Source organism: Tupaia chinensis, unplaced genomic scaffold (assembly GCF_000334495.1).
Source record: "Tupaia chinensis unplaced genomic scaffold, TupChi_1.0 Scaffold000673_1, whole genome shotgun sequence".
NCBI classification, from domain to species: domain Eukaryota; kingdom Metazoa; phylum Chordata; class Mammalia; order Scandentia; family Tupaiidae; genus Tupaia; species Tupaia belangeri.
The window spans coordinates 1,646,319-1,662,022 of record NW_006160196.1 but is presented as its reverse complement, the minus strand read 5'-3'; the positions used below and the strand labels follow the sequence as shown (position 1 = coordinate 1,662,022).

Below are 15,704 nucleotides of genomic sequence, written 5' to 3'. Positions count from 1 at the left end.
ACCCAGCTGCCTCCCTCCAGACCACAGCAAGGAGTCCTGCCAAAACAAAGAGGAATAAAGCCGGCCTCCTCCCCCACCCACCTGACCCACTCCCCACCCCTGGCCTGTGCCCACATCAGCCGTTGTCCCCTCACACCATGTCTTGCCTGCGGGAGCGGGTCAGGCTGCAGACCGCCTGCCTCTGCGTCTTCCGGCTCTCACCTCATTCATCAGCTTCAGGCGGAGGTCAGAGGCCCAGCCCCTTATGCACAGACAGGGAGGGCCCAGGCAGATCCCAGGTTTCCCAGCACACACCTACCAGGGTGCCCGGCCCTGTGGTCGGCGGCCTGCCAGATGCAGCCTGCCCAGTCCCGGTAAAAACCAGCCAGCCTCCATTCCCACAGCCCCCTACACCGCGGCCCCACCTCGTCCACACCCAGCCAGCTGTCTCCCGCACCAGGTTAATCCAGGGTCCTCTCAGAGAGGCGGGCCTGGTTAATCAGAGAAGGAACCAGGTACTTTATCACCTGACACCTGGCTCTCAGGAAGAGGCGGGGCCAGGACCCCAGGATAGTGAGAAGGACTAACAGCAGGAGCTGGCCTGACCCTGACCGGAGCCCCCACACCCCGCCAGTGCCAGTGCTCCTTCCCCCAATAACACACACAAGGCTGTCAGAATCCAAAAGCTTTTTAATAACGGGGCAGCATCTGGGGTTAGTTCTTGTAGCCTCTGCTGGCACGTCGGCCTCTGGCACGCTCGAACTTCCGGCCCTTAGAGCGGACATAAGGTCTGTGGGGAGAGGAGGGAAGGTAAGAGGATGTCCACCTCCCAGGTGAGGGGGAGGCAGGTGGCCTTCAGGGCCTCCTTCTGTGGGGCTGGGACTCAGCAAAATGAGGCGAGACTCCAGAAGGGCGCCTTGCTCAACTAACCAAAAGGGCAGCAGCCGCCGGCACAGTGGCAGCCTAAGAAGCCAAGGTGCCAGGCCTTGGGGAGCTGGCAGGACAGCAGGTGAGGAGGTGGCAGGGAGATCTAGGGGGACTTGGGGACCGTGGCCTGCAGAGCCAGGGTTCTAATACTCACTTGGTGTGGCTGTGCGGGGTTCCAGGGGCCTTGCCAAAATGCCGGTACACCTCGCGGCCCTTGCGAGGACCTAGGGAAGGCACAAGTCAGGCAGGACTGGGCACCTGCACCTCCCACAACAGCTGCCCTTCTTGTGACCCCACAGGGCAGAGAGTAACTGGGCAGGGGGGGGTTGATCCCGACCTCCAGGAGCTGCTCAGCTCACCCTGCCCCCCAATGGGAGCCACTGAGCAGCACTCACCAGAGAGTAGGACGGTGCCACAGCCCTTGGGGGAGTCCAGGGCCAGCTGGTCGAAGGTGAGGATCTTGCCCCCAGCCTTCAGGATGCGGCTGCGGGCCCGGCTGGTCACACGCAGCGCACACACCTGGGGAGACAGGGGTGGGTCAGGGCCCCAGCTGGGCCTGGTAAGCAACACCACTGGGGATTACTGGGAACTTCCCAACTTGCAGCAATCATCCTTCCTTTAGGAACTTCTCCAAAACCACACCCCCGTGCTGTCATATATAAGGTAACTGATGTAAAGGGACCAAGGACTTCATCCAGTGGTGGCCGAGAAAGCTACACTTGAGCCTGGGGGGTCTCGCTCAATAGCCAGCGCTGTTAGAAGTGTGTGGGGTCCCAGGAGGGCCTGGTCCAGGGTCCTCCCCCCTTCTCACCCAGGCCAATGCCGACTCCATCTGATCCCAAAGCCACCTGGACAGGTGTGATGTTCGCCTCACCACGAGGAGAGGACCAAGGGTGTGCCAGCAGGCTGACGCCACCGCAGAGCAAGGCGAGGAGTCAGGTGTCCAGGTCACCCCGGCCTGTGCCCCTGATCCGCCCACTGTGCCTGCGCCCCCACCGCCTCACCTTCAGCTTGGGCACCTCCTGAATGCGCACATCATCTGTGATGGTCCCCACGACCACAGCCGTTTTGTTTTCCCGGCCAGGAAGCTTCATCTTGCGGATCTGGGCAGGTGGAGGGGTAGAAACAGCACATCAAGATGTCCGTCTGGTGCTAAGATCGGATCCCCTGCCCCAGGCCCCCGGGACAAGGACAGCTGTGTCCTCTCAGTGGGCCGACCCCCCCCCCATCTCCCAGACCTGAGCTGTGTCCTCTCAGTGGGCCGACCCAACCCACACATCTCCCAAACCTGAGCTGTGTCCTCTCAGTGGGCCGACCCCCCACACATCTCCCAGACCTGAGCTGCCTCAGCTCAGGCCTAGCCCAGAACACCCAGCGAGATTTCTCGCACAGAGGACTCAGTTAAGGTTCAAGTCATAGGGCTTGATGCTTGAGGCGATCTCATGAGGACACCAGAACCACCCCAGTCTCCCCAGAAGGAAATGAAGCCCAGGAGCCGAGCCAGCTGCCCCAGACACTCAGCTCCAACCGAGGGACATAGCTCTGCAGCCACCACTGGCTGACTGAAACCAGTAGATGTCCAAGGGGCTACCAGAGCCCTCCCTCACCCCTCGAGAGCACAGCTCCCCCTCCCAGACCAACCACTCACCATCCTGGAGAGGGACAGAGGGGGTCGGTTGGTGCGACTCATGAACAACCTCTTCAGCACAACTTGGTTGAAGGTGGAGTTGGTGCGTCTGGCCAGAAACCGGTACAGCTGGAGGGGGAGGGAAAGCAGAGTGAGCGCTGTCCCTTCTGGGGAAGGGACAAACAAATGACCTGGGTGAGGAAAGTTTTTGTGGCTCTCCCCCAGCTTGGTGGGCTGCACGGAGACACCAGGCCCAAGCTCTGCGAGGCTGGTGACCCAGAAACCCCCTTCCACTTCTATGCTGCATGAGAAAGTAGTGGGAGAATGAGTTAAAGAGTCTATTTTGGCACCAAAATCTGATCATGCGTGGTGTTTTCGTAATACACATTTTCCCTGAACTTGCAGAAGACCCCCCCCCATGCAGCCAAAAGGCCGAACACAAAACTCCAGGGCAGAATCAGAGACCGGCCACACCGTAGGCCCCTGGGTAGTGATACGACACTGCACCAGGTTCTGAGAGGTGCAGAGCTGGACGTCCCCACCCCAAGATCTCAGGCCCAGCCTCACCTTAACCAACAGCCTTAGGTAGATGTCCTGGCTCTTGGGCTCCTTGCGCCGAACCTTGCGGTCCTTGTTGTGGCGGATGTCAACTCCCTGTGGGGGTGAAGACCACGGGCCAATGACTAACCTCATAGAGTTCTCAACGATTACTTGTCCTGAGATTAAGCCGGGCCCCAGGTTGTGGAGATGACAGTTCAAAGCACAGGTCCACCAGTGGGAGACCCCTGGGCCTCAGCTGACCCCTCTAATAAAGAGGCTAATAGCAGACACACAGCACCTTGAACGCCGTACATGGGGTTGTACAGGAGCCACGTTAACTGCAGCTGGATTCTGCAGAACACAAGTGTTACTTAGGTTCTCCAAATAGCTCCCATGCTCACAGGACTAGCCAAGTAACAAAGTAAACTAGTGCCACTCCAATAAGGACCGCGTGCCTTCACTGAGAACTCAATTCTAAAACGACCCTGCGTGCTCATTTTCTTCAACCCAATAATCCTACAAGGCAGTGTTATCCACATTTTAGAGCAAAAAAAAAAAAAACTAAGGAAAGCTCACAACTCTACCTGCTTTCCTTAGTGGAGGTTTTTCAGGTTATGCTAATTCTAAGACATGTAAGTATTAGTAATAGTTCCATTCGGCCCCTGCAGTGTGCAAAATCCTGAGATGGGATTACTTGTGTCTTCAAGAAAATGATGAAAAACATCAGAGCACAGGTTGGGAAGCGACATTACAATGTGGGCAGGGAGCTGAGACTCCAACGGAGGCCCACCTGGCCTCCAAACCCGGGTATTTGACTCTCGACTCCCCCCCACATCCAAGCTTCCCACATTAGGGAATGACAAGTGGTTAAGAGAGACGGCGGGTCAAGACTCCTAGGTTGGATTCCTGCATCCGCCACTTCTAGCCTTATGAGCCCAATCATACCACGTGGCCTCTCTGTACCCCAATTTGGCCGTTTATCCAATGGAAGCGGTAAACGATGGGTACGGGAGGAGCCAGAGGCAGATTGACCCAGTCCCGGCGTCTGGGGCCCTACAGTAGTACCCCCGCCTCAGAAGTCGCCTCCTTCGGGACCCGAGAAAGCCCTGCCTCTCTCCGATACGCCACAAGCCAAAGACAACCACGGATGGCGGCGGATATACATGCCCAGAGAGCCTAAAAGCACGCTCACCATGATGGCGCCCTCTACTCAGCCAGGTCCGGAAAGAAAGAACTGCCCCGCGGTGGGCGGGGAAAGTCGTAGAGCGTCGCGGCTCGTGACGTCACGTGAGCGCGACGCAGCGCTCTACCAAGAGTCGTGCTTCTCTGTGGTGAGTCGGAGGACCGGCTAGAGGGGCGATAGCGGAACAGGGTGGAGAAGCTACCGAAGAGGAACATGCGTGACGTCAAGAAGGGCGGGGTCAGCACTTTGGGGGCCTCTCTGGCCCAATGCTAGCCCTGTTCTCGATAGTCTTCCGGATAAAAGGGCTCTGGAACTGAGAGAGATGAGCGGAGCTGGGAGGACGCGTCGCTGGGTGACGCTCTGGCCCGACGCCGACGGCCTCTCTGTGGCTTTTTTTTTGTCGACGACTCGGCGAGATGAGTATTGAAGGTGAGGAGGCGGGACTGGCGGGGTTAGTCGGCGTCTCCGGAAATCTCTGACCCAAAATTAGGATGTTGCCTTATCAGGTTCGCCTCTGTCTTAACCTCGCGCCGCGCTTCTCGGGCCAGCCGCAGCTCAGGAAGTCCTACTTGAGATCTAGCCCGAGATGATGTTGCTGCAGCTCAATCAGTAGCTCCCTGTGTTTCCATCTTTTTGATTCTTTTTCTTCTCCTGACTCCCCCTCAGCTTCAGGGGCTGCCTTTTTCAGCCAGAGAGGTTCAACTGGCCCAGCAGTTTGAGCCTGGAGAAGATGCTGAGACCCCGGCTTGGGGATGGGGTGGAGAGAGAGGGTGGGTAAAAAGCTCCTAAAAGAGAGGAGAGACGGAGACCTGGTGGGTGGGCAGGGAAGGAATGGGGAGATAGCCACCCAGAGAGAAGCAGATGGATGGTGAGACGGGGCCCAGCCAGGCTGTAACCAGTTCAACTTCTAGTTCTGCTGTTTATTAATGGTGTGACCTTGGACAAGTAAGTCACTTAACCCCTCTGTGATCTCGGGCAAATGACTTCACCTCTCTGTGCCTTATTTTCTTTATCTACAAATAAGGGGATGATAATAGGCCTGGCATGGAGAGCATTTTCTAGGATTGTGTAAATTAATAAAAGTGCTTAAGTCAATGCTTTCCACATAATGAGTGCTATTAGTTAGATAAAAATTAGACTTGTCTTCTTTTCCTGTGTGAAACCAGCCAGACTTGTTGGGGCAGTGACAAAGCTAACCTATCTCCCTTTTGTTCAGGGAAGACTCTGCCTCTCGGGCCTCAGGCACACTACCTGGCGGGGGCTCCCTGCAGTCTGCTCTCCCGTTCACTTTCCTCTCGTCCACAGAGCCAAAGGCCAGGCCTGGACAGTGAGGCCTGACTCGGCTGTGCCACCCCCCCATGGCCTCAGACCCAGGGCCAGGGCGCTGTTGATGTGACAGAGCAGAGGGCCGGCAGATGAATGGACACCTTGAAGCAGAGGAGCAGTGAGATCAGGTAAGACCCCTTCAGAAAGCCCAGATCATTGAGCCGTGAGGACACGCCACCCTAGGCCCTTCCATCAGGGCCCGCGGATCTTCTCTCCACGCAGGTGTGAAGTTCTCGCCCCATTTCCCAGACTGGGCAGCTGGGGCTGACAGTTCTCCGAGGTCGCCTGGGGAAATCTGTGTGGGCTGGAGGCACCCTCCTTGTTGTCCTGTTGCCTCAGCTTTATGACTCAGTCTTTGTGTTTGAGTCTCAACTTCCTTGTCGGCTCTCTCAGCCTTTCTCCCAGGGCCCCAGGCTCAGGTGCAATGTCAGGCTCTTATTGGGTTTCTGCCCCACCCCCCACATTCCTTAGCACGTGTTAAAAAGTGCATTGCTACTGTGAGTTGGACACAACAAGCCCGTAAGTGAATTTCTTGTCCTCTTTCCTCTTTCTAGCAAGCTCTGCCAGTTTCCTTCTATGTCTCCCTCTGCCACTCTGTGTGCTTGGATCTCCTGATATAGCCCTGCCTTGCTTTCTTGGAGGTTCACCCTGTCTTTGTGTCTCGTATCTTTGTTTTCTGTCTCTCTTGGTCTCAGTTCCTCTCAGCCTCTGGGCTTCAGACATTCTCCCCTCCCTCACCCCTGCCCTAGGGGGTCTCTTTCAGCTGCTGTCTCTCCATCTGTCCTCATGTCTCTGCCTTGACATGTGACCGGGTCATTCACTGAGCTGACGTTCGCTGTGGCTTGGCTGTGCCTGGAGCCCATGGCAAAATGGTTTGTGAATGAAAGAGACCTTCGTCCCTGGGTTTCATTCCAGAAGTGGCTGTCTCTGTCCGCATCTGTCGTTTTCCGGGATAGCTCGTGTCTTTACCTTGCACATTCTCTATTCCACTGCTCTCATCTCTTTGTTTATATATCTCTGCTCTTCTCTGTGTTAGTGTCTCTCTGATCCTGTCTGAAAAATAAAACATCACCCTTCTCCCCCAAGCCTCTTACTGCCTTTCACCCTGCTTCTGGGGCCTCTACCGTTTACTAACTCCCTTCACACGTCTCTGGGCCTTTGTCAACTGTGTTTCGGTATCTGTCTGCCGCTAATGACCTCCTCGCACAAGGTCCCTTTTCTTTTATAACGTCAATGGATGGGACAGACCCACTTGCCCTCGATAAGTATGGCGGCAACATAGCTGTCTGTGGGGCCTCGACGCCCCTCCGTTTCACATCTGCCCTCACCTACGATGGCGACGACGGGTCTCGCGAAGCACGTTGCTCCGCCCAGTTCTCGTGCTCTCCACCGCCGGTCCCTGCGCCAAGCTCGCGAGTCAGCGGGCCCCACCCCCGTGCCCACTCATTGGTGCTGCTCAGGATAGCGGCGCGGCCATTGGCTGCGCGGATGCACACCCTCCCCCCACCCCTAGGTCTGACGGGGGCGGCAGGTGCCCACTGGAGGACCCGCGTGTGAGGAGGGTGTAGGGGTCGGGGCGGGGACCAGAGTCTGGAGTACTGCGGAGCCAGGAGGAGCAGAAACGCAGGCCCGGGACTGAAGTAGCAGGAGATGGAAATGGAAAAGCAGGACTGGGGCTGAAGGATCCCAGGATGGAAACCCATGCCTGGGATTGAGTTCTGGAAATACCGGAGTGGGGACAGACGCTCCAGACCGAGGGACTCAGGGATAGAGACTCAGCCCTATAAATTGGGGACCTATGGATGGCGATCCAGGCCCGGGTCTGGGACACCTGGGAAGGACCCAGGCCCGGGACCGGAGGACATCGAGGGTACTGTGCCTGAGCCTGCTTTGAAGTTCCCAAAGGAGGCCGGTGCCGATTTGGAGGTGGGCTAGACACCCTGAGCCTGGGGAACCTCCCAGAGCAAGGGGACAGAGGTGGTTCCTGATGGTGAATCCACAGGTGGGTGTGTCCTGGCTGGTCTGTGCCCTAGGAAGGAGAGGCAGGACTTGACAGGCAGCTAGGTGGGGCGGCAAGAACAAAGGTGAGCAGGAAGGAGGCAGAAACTGGGCAGAGTGCAGGGGGAGGGCTCTGGGGAAGGGACCTCAGTCCTCACTCCTGGAAAGCAGGCAGCCAGACACCCAGGTCAGTGCTCAGGGGCCAGCCAGCTCTTGGCCCCTGTCCCTTGCAGGCGCTCTCGTGTGGCTCCCCTGACGGCTGTGTCACATCTCTGCCTGCTGCTCTGCTGCTCTCCCTTCTAACACTCCCTATCGCCTTTCTTATTGGAGTGAGAAACTCACCGTCCTAAGTACCTTCCGTCAACCTGGGCTGCTTCTCACTGAAGCTGTCGTCCCCTCTCGGTGTTCCTCTGGTCCCTATTCTTTTTCTTTGTGTCTAGGTGTCTTGCAGCCATTACTGTCTCCACCTGGGGATGATGGACGTGGGGGTGGCGTGGGGGCGGTAGCTTTCTCTGTCTTTGCATGTCTATTCAAGCATATGTCTCCAGCATTCAACCCTCCTCCTGTGCACTATTTTTCCCAACGCCGCGTATCATTGTTCTCACTATATATGTATTACTCCTTTATCTTGTTTTTCTGTCTTCTGATTAGAATATAAGCCCCATGAAGGCAGAGATTTTTGTCTCTGTTGTTCCTTGCTGTGTTTGTGGGGCCTGGTACTTAGAGACTACTGAATAGTTATCTGGGGAACCAGTGAATGAATGGTTCCATGCCTGGATCTCTGGGCCTTCCTGCCCAGCTCACCTCTGCCCTGCGTCTACTCATCCAAGCCTATCTCTGGTGCTCCCATCTCACCTGCCTACGTCCCTCGTCATTCCGTCCTGTCCACAGGCCCTGCCCCTCCCTCCACCTGCCATGAGGGTCCTGGACTCTGACCTCTGCCCCCCTCCCTCCCCACAGAGGCCGGGCCAGGAGTTGACCAGGAGCTGGGGCCACAGGCCTAGGAGCACCCTGGACAGGGCTGAGGACATGGCCCTGCCACCGCCACCACTGGCTGCCAGCACCCCACTCCTGCATGGCGAGTTTGGCTCCTACCCAGCCCGCGGCCCACGCTTTGCCCTCACCCTCACGTTGCAGGCCTTGCACATACAGCGACTGCGCCCCAAACCTGAAGCCCGGCCCCGGGGCGGCCTGGTCCCGCTGACTGAGGTCTCAGGCTGCTGTATCCTGCGGAGCCGAAGCCCCTCAGACTCAGCAGCCTACTTCTGCATCTACACCTACCCTCGGGGCCGGCGCGGGGGCCGACGCAGAGTCACCCGCATCTTCCGTGCAGACGGGGCAGCCACCTATGAGGAGAACCGAGCCGAGGCCCAGCGTTGGGCCACTGCCCTCACCTGTCTGCTCCGTGGACTGCCGCTGCCTGGGGATGGGGGTGAGGCGCTGAGCCCCGTCTGGGGGCATCTCTGCCTCTGTTTCCTGTGTCTGTCTGTGAGGTGTGCCTCCTGGGTCCCGATGGAGGAGGACGCACAGACAGGGGTGGGCTACAGAGGAACAAATCACAGCAGAGACAATGGCTTAGGTCTGCTGTTCTTGTTTCATTTTCAACTCTGTGCCCTCCCTGCTTCTGTGGGTCTTGAGCACGGATGAGTCAGAGGCTCCCGGGCTGCTGAGAGCACTGAACAGAAACCGTCAGTCACCACCCTCACTTAGGGCTCTCAGGAGCCTCGAGGTGGCACCCAGTCTAACTCCTGTGGAGGGTCAGAGGCGGCTTTCGGGCCGAGGAACCCCCACACCAGGGTCCTCGATGGCCAGAAGGTAAAGATTCAGGGCTCCCAAACTGGTTAGCCTTCTTTGTCCTCCAGGTTATCTGGGGGCCCCAAGGGCTAGGGACAGGGAACCCGGCCCAGAGCAGTAACCTGACGCTGGGTAACAGGTGTCCGGGGTGAGGGGCGTGGGAAGCTCGGCTCTTGTGTGCTTGCCTCACACACTGGCCCAGAGGGCACTTGGTGTCACATCCAAGCCCAGCCTTTGTCTCAGCACCTGGGGGACAGGGTGGGGCTGGCCAGGTGAGGGCCGGGAGCAAATACCTACTCCGCAGGTGCTGGCCCTCGCCAGTTCCACTGGGGCGGTGGGGAGGGACTGTTTCCACGGTGAAGGGCCTGGGTCTCTGGCCTCCGCAGACCCTACCCTTTCTCTGCAGAGATCACCCCCGACCTTCTGCCTCGGCCACCCCGGTTGCTCCTATTGGTCAATCCCTTTGGGGGGCGGGGCCTGGCCTGGCAGTGGTGTAAGAACCACGTGCTGCCCATGATCTCCGAAGCTGGACTGTCGTTCAACCTCATACAGACAGGTAAGGGCGGGCCAGGATGGAGGTGGGGGCCGGGGGCCAGACTTCCTAGAGGACCACACGGGTGGGTGGACCTCCTGCATCCTGGGTGGGGGGGTGCAGCTTGCTTGACATCCTGGTTCCCCACGTCAGAACGACAGAACCATGCCCGGGAGCTGGTCCAGGGGCTGAACCTGAGTGAGTGGGACGGCATCGTCACGGCCTCGGGAGATGGGCTGCTCTATGAGGTAGGGCAGCAGCACCCTGCCCCAGGCCTGAGCTCTGCAGGCTGTGGAGGCCGGGTCCGGCACCCAGGCATTGGGTTTCCCATCCCCCAGGTGCTGAATGGGCTCTTAGACCGCCCGGACTGGAAGGAGGCTGTGAAGACGCCCGTGGGCGTCCTCCCCTGCGGCTCAGGCAATGCACTGGCTGGTGCGGTCAACCAGCACGGGGGGTAGGTTGCATGTTCCTACTGGAGAGGCATGTGCCCTCCTGGGATAACGGGTCCCCACATCTCCCCCTCAGCCAAGCCCACTGTCAGTCAGGGAAATCTGTTCATCTGTGAGGTGCCCCTCCCCCCCCGTAGCTCCCGGACATCGCTGTCCCTCTGGTTCCCTGCTGTGCCCCGGGAGCTGATGACTGCCTGGTACATAGCAGCACTTGGTGAATGCTTTTGGGTGGGAGGACTGACGGGGAGCTAGGCCTCAGAGGAGGGTCCGCCTGGTGGTGGCAGTGGGCAGTGGGCTCAGGGACCCAGGCCCTGGCCCAGTGCTGCCTGCTGCCCTCCCCTTGCTCTGTGCCCTGCACTCTTGCCCACTGTCTGTCCGTCCATCTGTGTGAAGGTTTGAGCCAGCCCTGGGCATCGACCTGCTGCTCAACTGCTCACTGCTGCTCTGCCGGGGTGGCAGCCACCCGCTGGACCTGCTCTCCGTGACACTCGCCTCGGGATCCCGTTGCTTCTCCTTTCTGTCCGTGGCATGGGGCTTTGTGTCGGATGTGGACATCCAGAGCGAGCGCTTCAGGGCCCTGGGCAGTGCCCGCTTCACGCTGGGCACAGTGCTGGGCCTCGCTACACTGCACACTTACCGTGGGCGCCTCTCCTCCCTCCCTGCCACTGTGGAACCTGCCTCGCCCACCCCTGCCCATCCCGGCCCACGCCAGAGCTGACGCTGGCCCCAGCCCCAGCCCTGCCCATGGCCCACTCACCCCTACATCGCTCAGTGTCAGACCTGCCCCTGCCCCTGCCCCTGCCCCAGCCTGCCCTGGCATCCCCTGGCTCACCTGAACCTCTGCCCATCCTGTCCCTCAACGGTGGATGCCCAGAGCTGGCTGGGGACTGGGGTGGGGCTGGGGATGCTCCACTGTCCCCGGACCCACTGCTCCCCTCACCCCCCGGCTCCCCAAAGGCAACCCTACTCTCAACTGTCACTGAGGGGACCCCAGAGATGCCAGCATCCTCTGGGCTCCCACCTCCTACCCCTGCTGCCCCAGTAGATGGCTCTACCTGGGGACCACCTGACCACTTGCTGCCTCCTCTGGGCACCCCACTGCCCCCAGACTGGGTGACGCTAGAAGGGGACTTTGTGCTCATGTTGGCCATCTCACCCAGCCACCTGGGTGCAGACATGGTGGCAGCCCCACACGCGCGCTTTGACGACGGCCTGGTGCACCTGTGCTGGGTGCGCAGTGGCATCTCGCGGGCCACGCTGCTGCGCCTTTTCCTGGCCATGGAGCACGGTAGCCACTTCAGTCTGGGCTGTCCACAGCTAGGCTACGCCGCGGCCCGTGCCTTCCGCCTTGAGCCTCTTACGCCTCGCGGGGTGCTAACGGTGGATGGGGAGCAGGTGGAGTATGGGCCGCTGCAGGCGCAGCTGCACCCGGGGCTCGGTACTCTGCTCACCGGGCCTCCTGGCTGCCCTGGGCGGGAGCCCTAAACCCAACCACGCTTGGAACCCGCCGGGGGCGGGGCCTGAGTGGCAGGGTTCGGCCTGGCAGCTGGAGCTAGGGCAGAGGTCTCCGAGTGCAAAGGCCCTGGCCCTGTCTCAGGATTGCGCCCTCCCCCATGGGACCAGACGTGAAGCTGGTGGGTGGCCTCAGTTCCAGGAATAGGGTCGTCACGGTTACGACAACGGAGCTCGTCCCGAGGGTAGTGCCTGACCAGGGAGGGCGAGGCGAGGCGCCTGAACTCGGGCTGCTCTGGCGGGGCGGGATCAGCCCTGACCTTCGCTTCCGGCTCGCAGAAGTCCAGGGCGGCTGAGGGCGGAGCCTCTCTTGCTCGTCGCCCGTTGACGGGACCTGGGAGGTACGAGCTGCGGGGGAGCCTTAGGTAATTGGCCAGTCAGGGCCCGGCTCTCGCCCTATCCACTCCGGTGCCTCCACTTAACTGGCCAATCAGCCCAGGAGGGGCAGGTCCCCCGGGGCCGGCGCTCAGATTTGCACTAAAGTCCCTCCCTCCGCCAGTGGGGGCGGGAAATTCATTTCCCCCGTTGTCTCCTGTGCATTCCCCGTCCCCAACCTAAAAAGCAATTGACAAGGTCTATGCAATAAAGACAGTCGCTTCGTTCCTCTCAGACCTTTGCCACTTCCTCCATCCGACAGCTCGTTGGAAGTCTCGAACTCGGCACTTTCTGCAGCTCCAGCTTTTCAGGGGCCGCAGCCTGGATCTGCCCACAGACTATGGCCAGTTATGACCTGCCGGCCTTTAACCGGGCCCAGGGAGCTGCCTCCTCCCGCACGACAGCTGGCTCTGGGGTTCTCAAGATTTATTCAGGATCGTGTTACCGGAGGCGATGGGAGGATGGGGTCCCCGAAGTGCCTGAGGCACATACAGAGCACCTCCCCGCCCCCGCGGTGGAGGGGGGAGGCTCGCTTTTTCTTAAAAATATAAATGTATTAATCTGCATCATCACGTCCCTGGGGCACCCAGCTGGCCGGCCCGTGGGCCACAGGGCGGGAAGGGGAGAGGACACAAGTCTTAGCGAGGCGGAGTAGCGCTCCGTCGGCGGGGGTGGGGGCGTCCTCACAGCGCCCCGTGCTGGGCCTGGTAGCGGGACAGCACGGCGCGATAGTGGGACAGCTCCTGGCGCACGGCCACCACCTCCTGCCGCAGCAGGGCATTCTCCTTCTCCAGGAAGGCCGCCCGCACTGATATCTGGTTCTCCTTGAGCCGCCGGGCATCGCGGGACCGCTTGGCTGCCTCGTTGTTCTTGTACCTCCGGCTCCAATACTTCTCATCCTGGGGGTGAGATGGGGGAAGGCGCTGAGGTCCAGAGGGGCCCCGGCCCCGGTGAGAAAGAGAGAGAAGCAGCTTCTGGGAAACTCTGGGCGGCTACATGCCCAGCAGTGAGGACAGAAGACTATTCAGTCTCTGTTAGGATGGGAACACGAGGTCTGTCCTTGCAGGGCCCTGGCTGCTAAGAAGAGTAGGCCCCTAGCAACAGTTAAGGCCTAAGCTAGGACACCCTCCTCCACTCCCAAACACCTGGCTTCAAGTTTCCACTGTGCAAAGCACAGCCCAGCCTTCCCCACTTCACAAAGGATCTGCAGTTAGCTTCTGGTTGCTAAGGATGCATGTTCCCTAGCAACTAGGCCTTCAGGGTCTGAGGGCTTCTCCCAGTGCAAAGCACTGTCCTATACATCCTTACCTTGCCAGATCCTGGTTGCTAAAGAGGAGTTTAGGCGCCCGCCAATGGGGTTTAGTGTTCCATAAACTCTCCCAGAGCTGGGCCCCTCTCAGAGACCTGGTTGCTTAGACACCTCAGCCCTCTTAGCAAACAGAAGCGAGATATAAGTGGTCCCAATGACCATGACCAGTCTCTGACCTGCTGGCCTTGAATGGAGGCCAGCTGCCTCCTCCCTACCAGGAGTGTGTTGTTAGAGAAGTTGTCCCTTAGCAAAAGGGCTATCCTGAGATGACCCTAGAGGAATACACCTAGGATCCCAGCCCTGAATCTGGTTGCTAAGAAGTGCCACTCTTTAGTAACAAAGACCACCCAGGTCTGAAAGATGCCTGCACACACATGCCTCTCATTTAATTTAAAGCCCAGTTCCTGTTTGCTAGCTTAGGGCAAATCCAGTCCCTAGCAGCTGGGCCCTGCAGCAAGAGAGCCACTGGTCTACATTTGGCTCATGGGCTAGTTCTCACGGCTTCAAGCAGTTGTCTTTTTTCTTTTGGAAAGGTTTTTGCTATAGGGCCCGTGCACTCGCCAGAAAGACGAGGGGGATGGCCACGCCACAATCTCTTCATTCTCCTCTCGGGATCTTGGGCACGCACACACATGCATGTGGCGTGAGTTTAAGCTACCGGGTCTGGGACTCGAACTGCAGTCAGCTACGTGGGAGCCCAGCGACATAGCCATTATGCCAACTGCTGGTCCTGGGAGTCTAGCACCTTTAACCCCCACGCCAACTGCTAGTCCTGAGCAGTTGTGTCTTACACAAAAACATGGCCAACCAAGTCTTATGAGAGAAGCCCCTAGCTCTTGCTAGGCAAGACCCCAGGAGTGGCAGAAGCAAAATGCTGCCAGGATGATGTCACTGCCCAAGTCACCCCAAATTGGAATGTGGCCCTGGCTGCTCATGGGGACCTGCGGCTTCTCACCAGTGAGAAGTCCAGAGCCAGGAAACAAGGATGGCAAAGTTTGTATCCCGGGCAGCTGTAGCCGCTCTGAAGGATGCCCCATCAGAGAGCAAAGGCCCAGCCTTAGTCCGACTCGCTGCTAGGAAGCAGCAGGCCAACATCCCATTGCTAAGGAAGGCTCTTTTTTTTTGAGAGGTTTTTTGGCTACAGGGCGCGTGCGCTCACCAGACAGAGAAACAGAAAGCAAGAAATCACCCCCCAGGGGGGATGGCCACGCCACAATCCCTTCTCCTCCGTTCTCCTCTCGGGATTTTGGGCACACACCCACACACGCCCGGCGTGAGTTTAAGCCACTGGGTCCGGGACTCGAACCACGGTCGACTATTTGGGAGTACAACGACATAGCCATTACGCTAACTGCTGGTCCCAAGGAAGGCTGTCTTTAGCAGCTGTGCCTGGTGGAGCCCAAGCCCATGGAGGGTTCTGGTTCCAAGTGACAGGAAAAGCTCCAAGCCTATGCAGCCAGACATAGCGGGACTGGTGGGGTCTGCGTCACACAGTGACATGTCTGCATAAATCTCAGGCCCAACCTTGTCCTCTTATGCCCTGTGGCCAACGGCCAGTCCTTGGCTGCATACCAGGAGAGCCTGAGTGCCTGGGTCCCACTCCTGTGGTGCTCACCTTCTGCTCCTCTGGCACCTGGATCTTCCTCGCCTTCTTCATGATTGGCTGGGGCTTCAGTTCTTCCTCCGAGAAGCGATGTCTCCGAGGGTCAAAGGTCTCATGGCCAGGAATGCTTGACAGGGCAAGATCTGCTGGGTCAGGTTCAAAGGTCATCAGCACCTCCACTGTGTCTGGGTCCACAGGACTGGGTGTGTCCCGAGAGGTCAGGCCTGGGAGAGACAGAAAGTGGCACTTGACTGTGTATTTTGGGAAGGGGATCCTTATTAGTCACTCCTTGCTCTGGGGTCATACCTGCTACAGCCCCTTCTGGGGTCTACCTCTCGAACATAAAACACCAAGGGTCCCTAAGCAACAAAGATGCTTAGATATTAGGGAGCCTACTCCGGTTCCACAAACAGGGAAACTGAGGCCTGTCATACGTGACTTACCCTAAGTAACACAGGCAGGGCTACTGCTTCTAAAACCTCAGGACTTCAGATTCAGGGTTAGTGTCTTGCCCATATTCTAGCCTGAATCCTGCAACAAAATTTAGCCC

The 15,704-nt window shown here is 58.8% G+C and overlaps 3 protein-coding genes across 3 annotated transcripts in view; 1 reads left to right on the top strand and 2 right to left on the bottom strand.

Moving 5' to 3' along the window:
• Positions 1-649: 649 nt before the first annotated feature.
• RPL18 (ribosomal protein L18) lies at positions 650-4,414 on the bottom strand. Its single transcript, XM_006160191.3, has 7 exons — positions 4,266-4,414; positions 3,101-3,187; positions 2,555-2,662; positions 1,911-2,009; positions 1,302-1,425; positions 1,061-1,130; positions 650-769 (listed from the first exon to the last, which is right to left on the bottom strand). The coding sequence occupies exons 1-7, from the start codon at positions 4,266-4,268 to the stop codon at positions 694-696; spliced, it is 567 nt and encodes a 188-aa protein (XP_006160253.1). The 5' UTR covers positions 4,269-4,414; the 3' UTR covers positions 650-693.
• A 3,035-nt stretch (positions 4,415-7,449) lies between these two features.
• SPHK2 (sphingosine kinase 2) lies at positions 7,450-12,476 on the top strand. The gene is given in 7 exon segments (XM_014592277.2): positions 7,450-7,584; positions 8,541-9,012; positions 9,781-9,930; positions 10,060-10,154; positions 10,245-10,360; positions 10,749-11,062; positions 11,065-12,476. Coding segments are annotated over 7 exon segments (1,938 nt in total). The 5' UTR covers positions 7,450-7,569; the 3' UTR covers positions 11,841-12,476.
• Positions 12,477-12,651: 175 nt separating this feature from the next.
• Positions 12,652-15,704, bottom strand: part of LOC102475736 (carbonic anhydrase-related protein 11) — a 26,119-nt gene continuing 23,066 nt past the window's right edge. Inside the window, exon 11 of the mRNA XM_027776480.1 lies at positions 12,652-13,141. Within this exon, the coding sequence (XP_027632281.1) occupies positions 12,926-13,141 (216 nt within the window). The 3' untranslated portion in view covers positions 12,652-12,925. The remainder of the gene's footprint in view (positions 13,142-15,704) is intronic.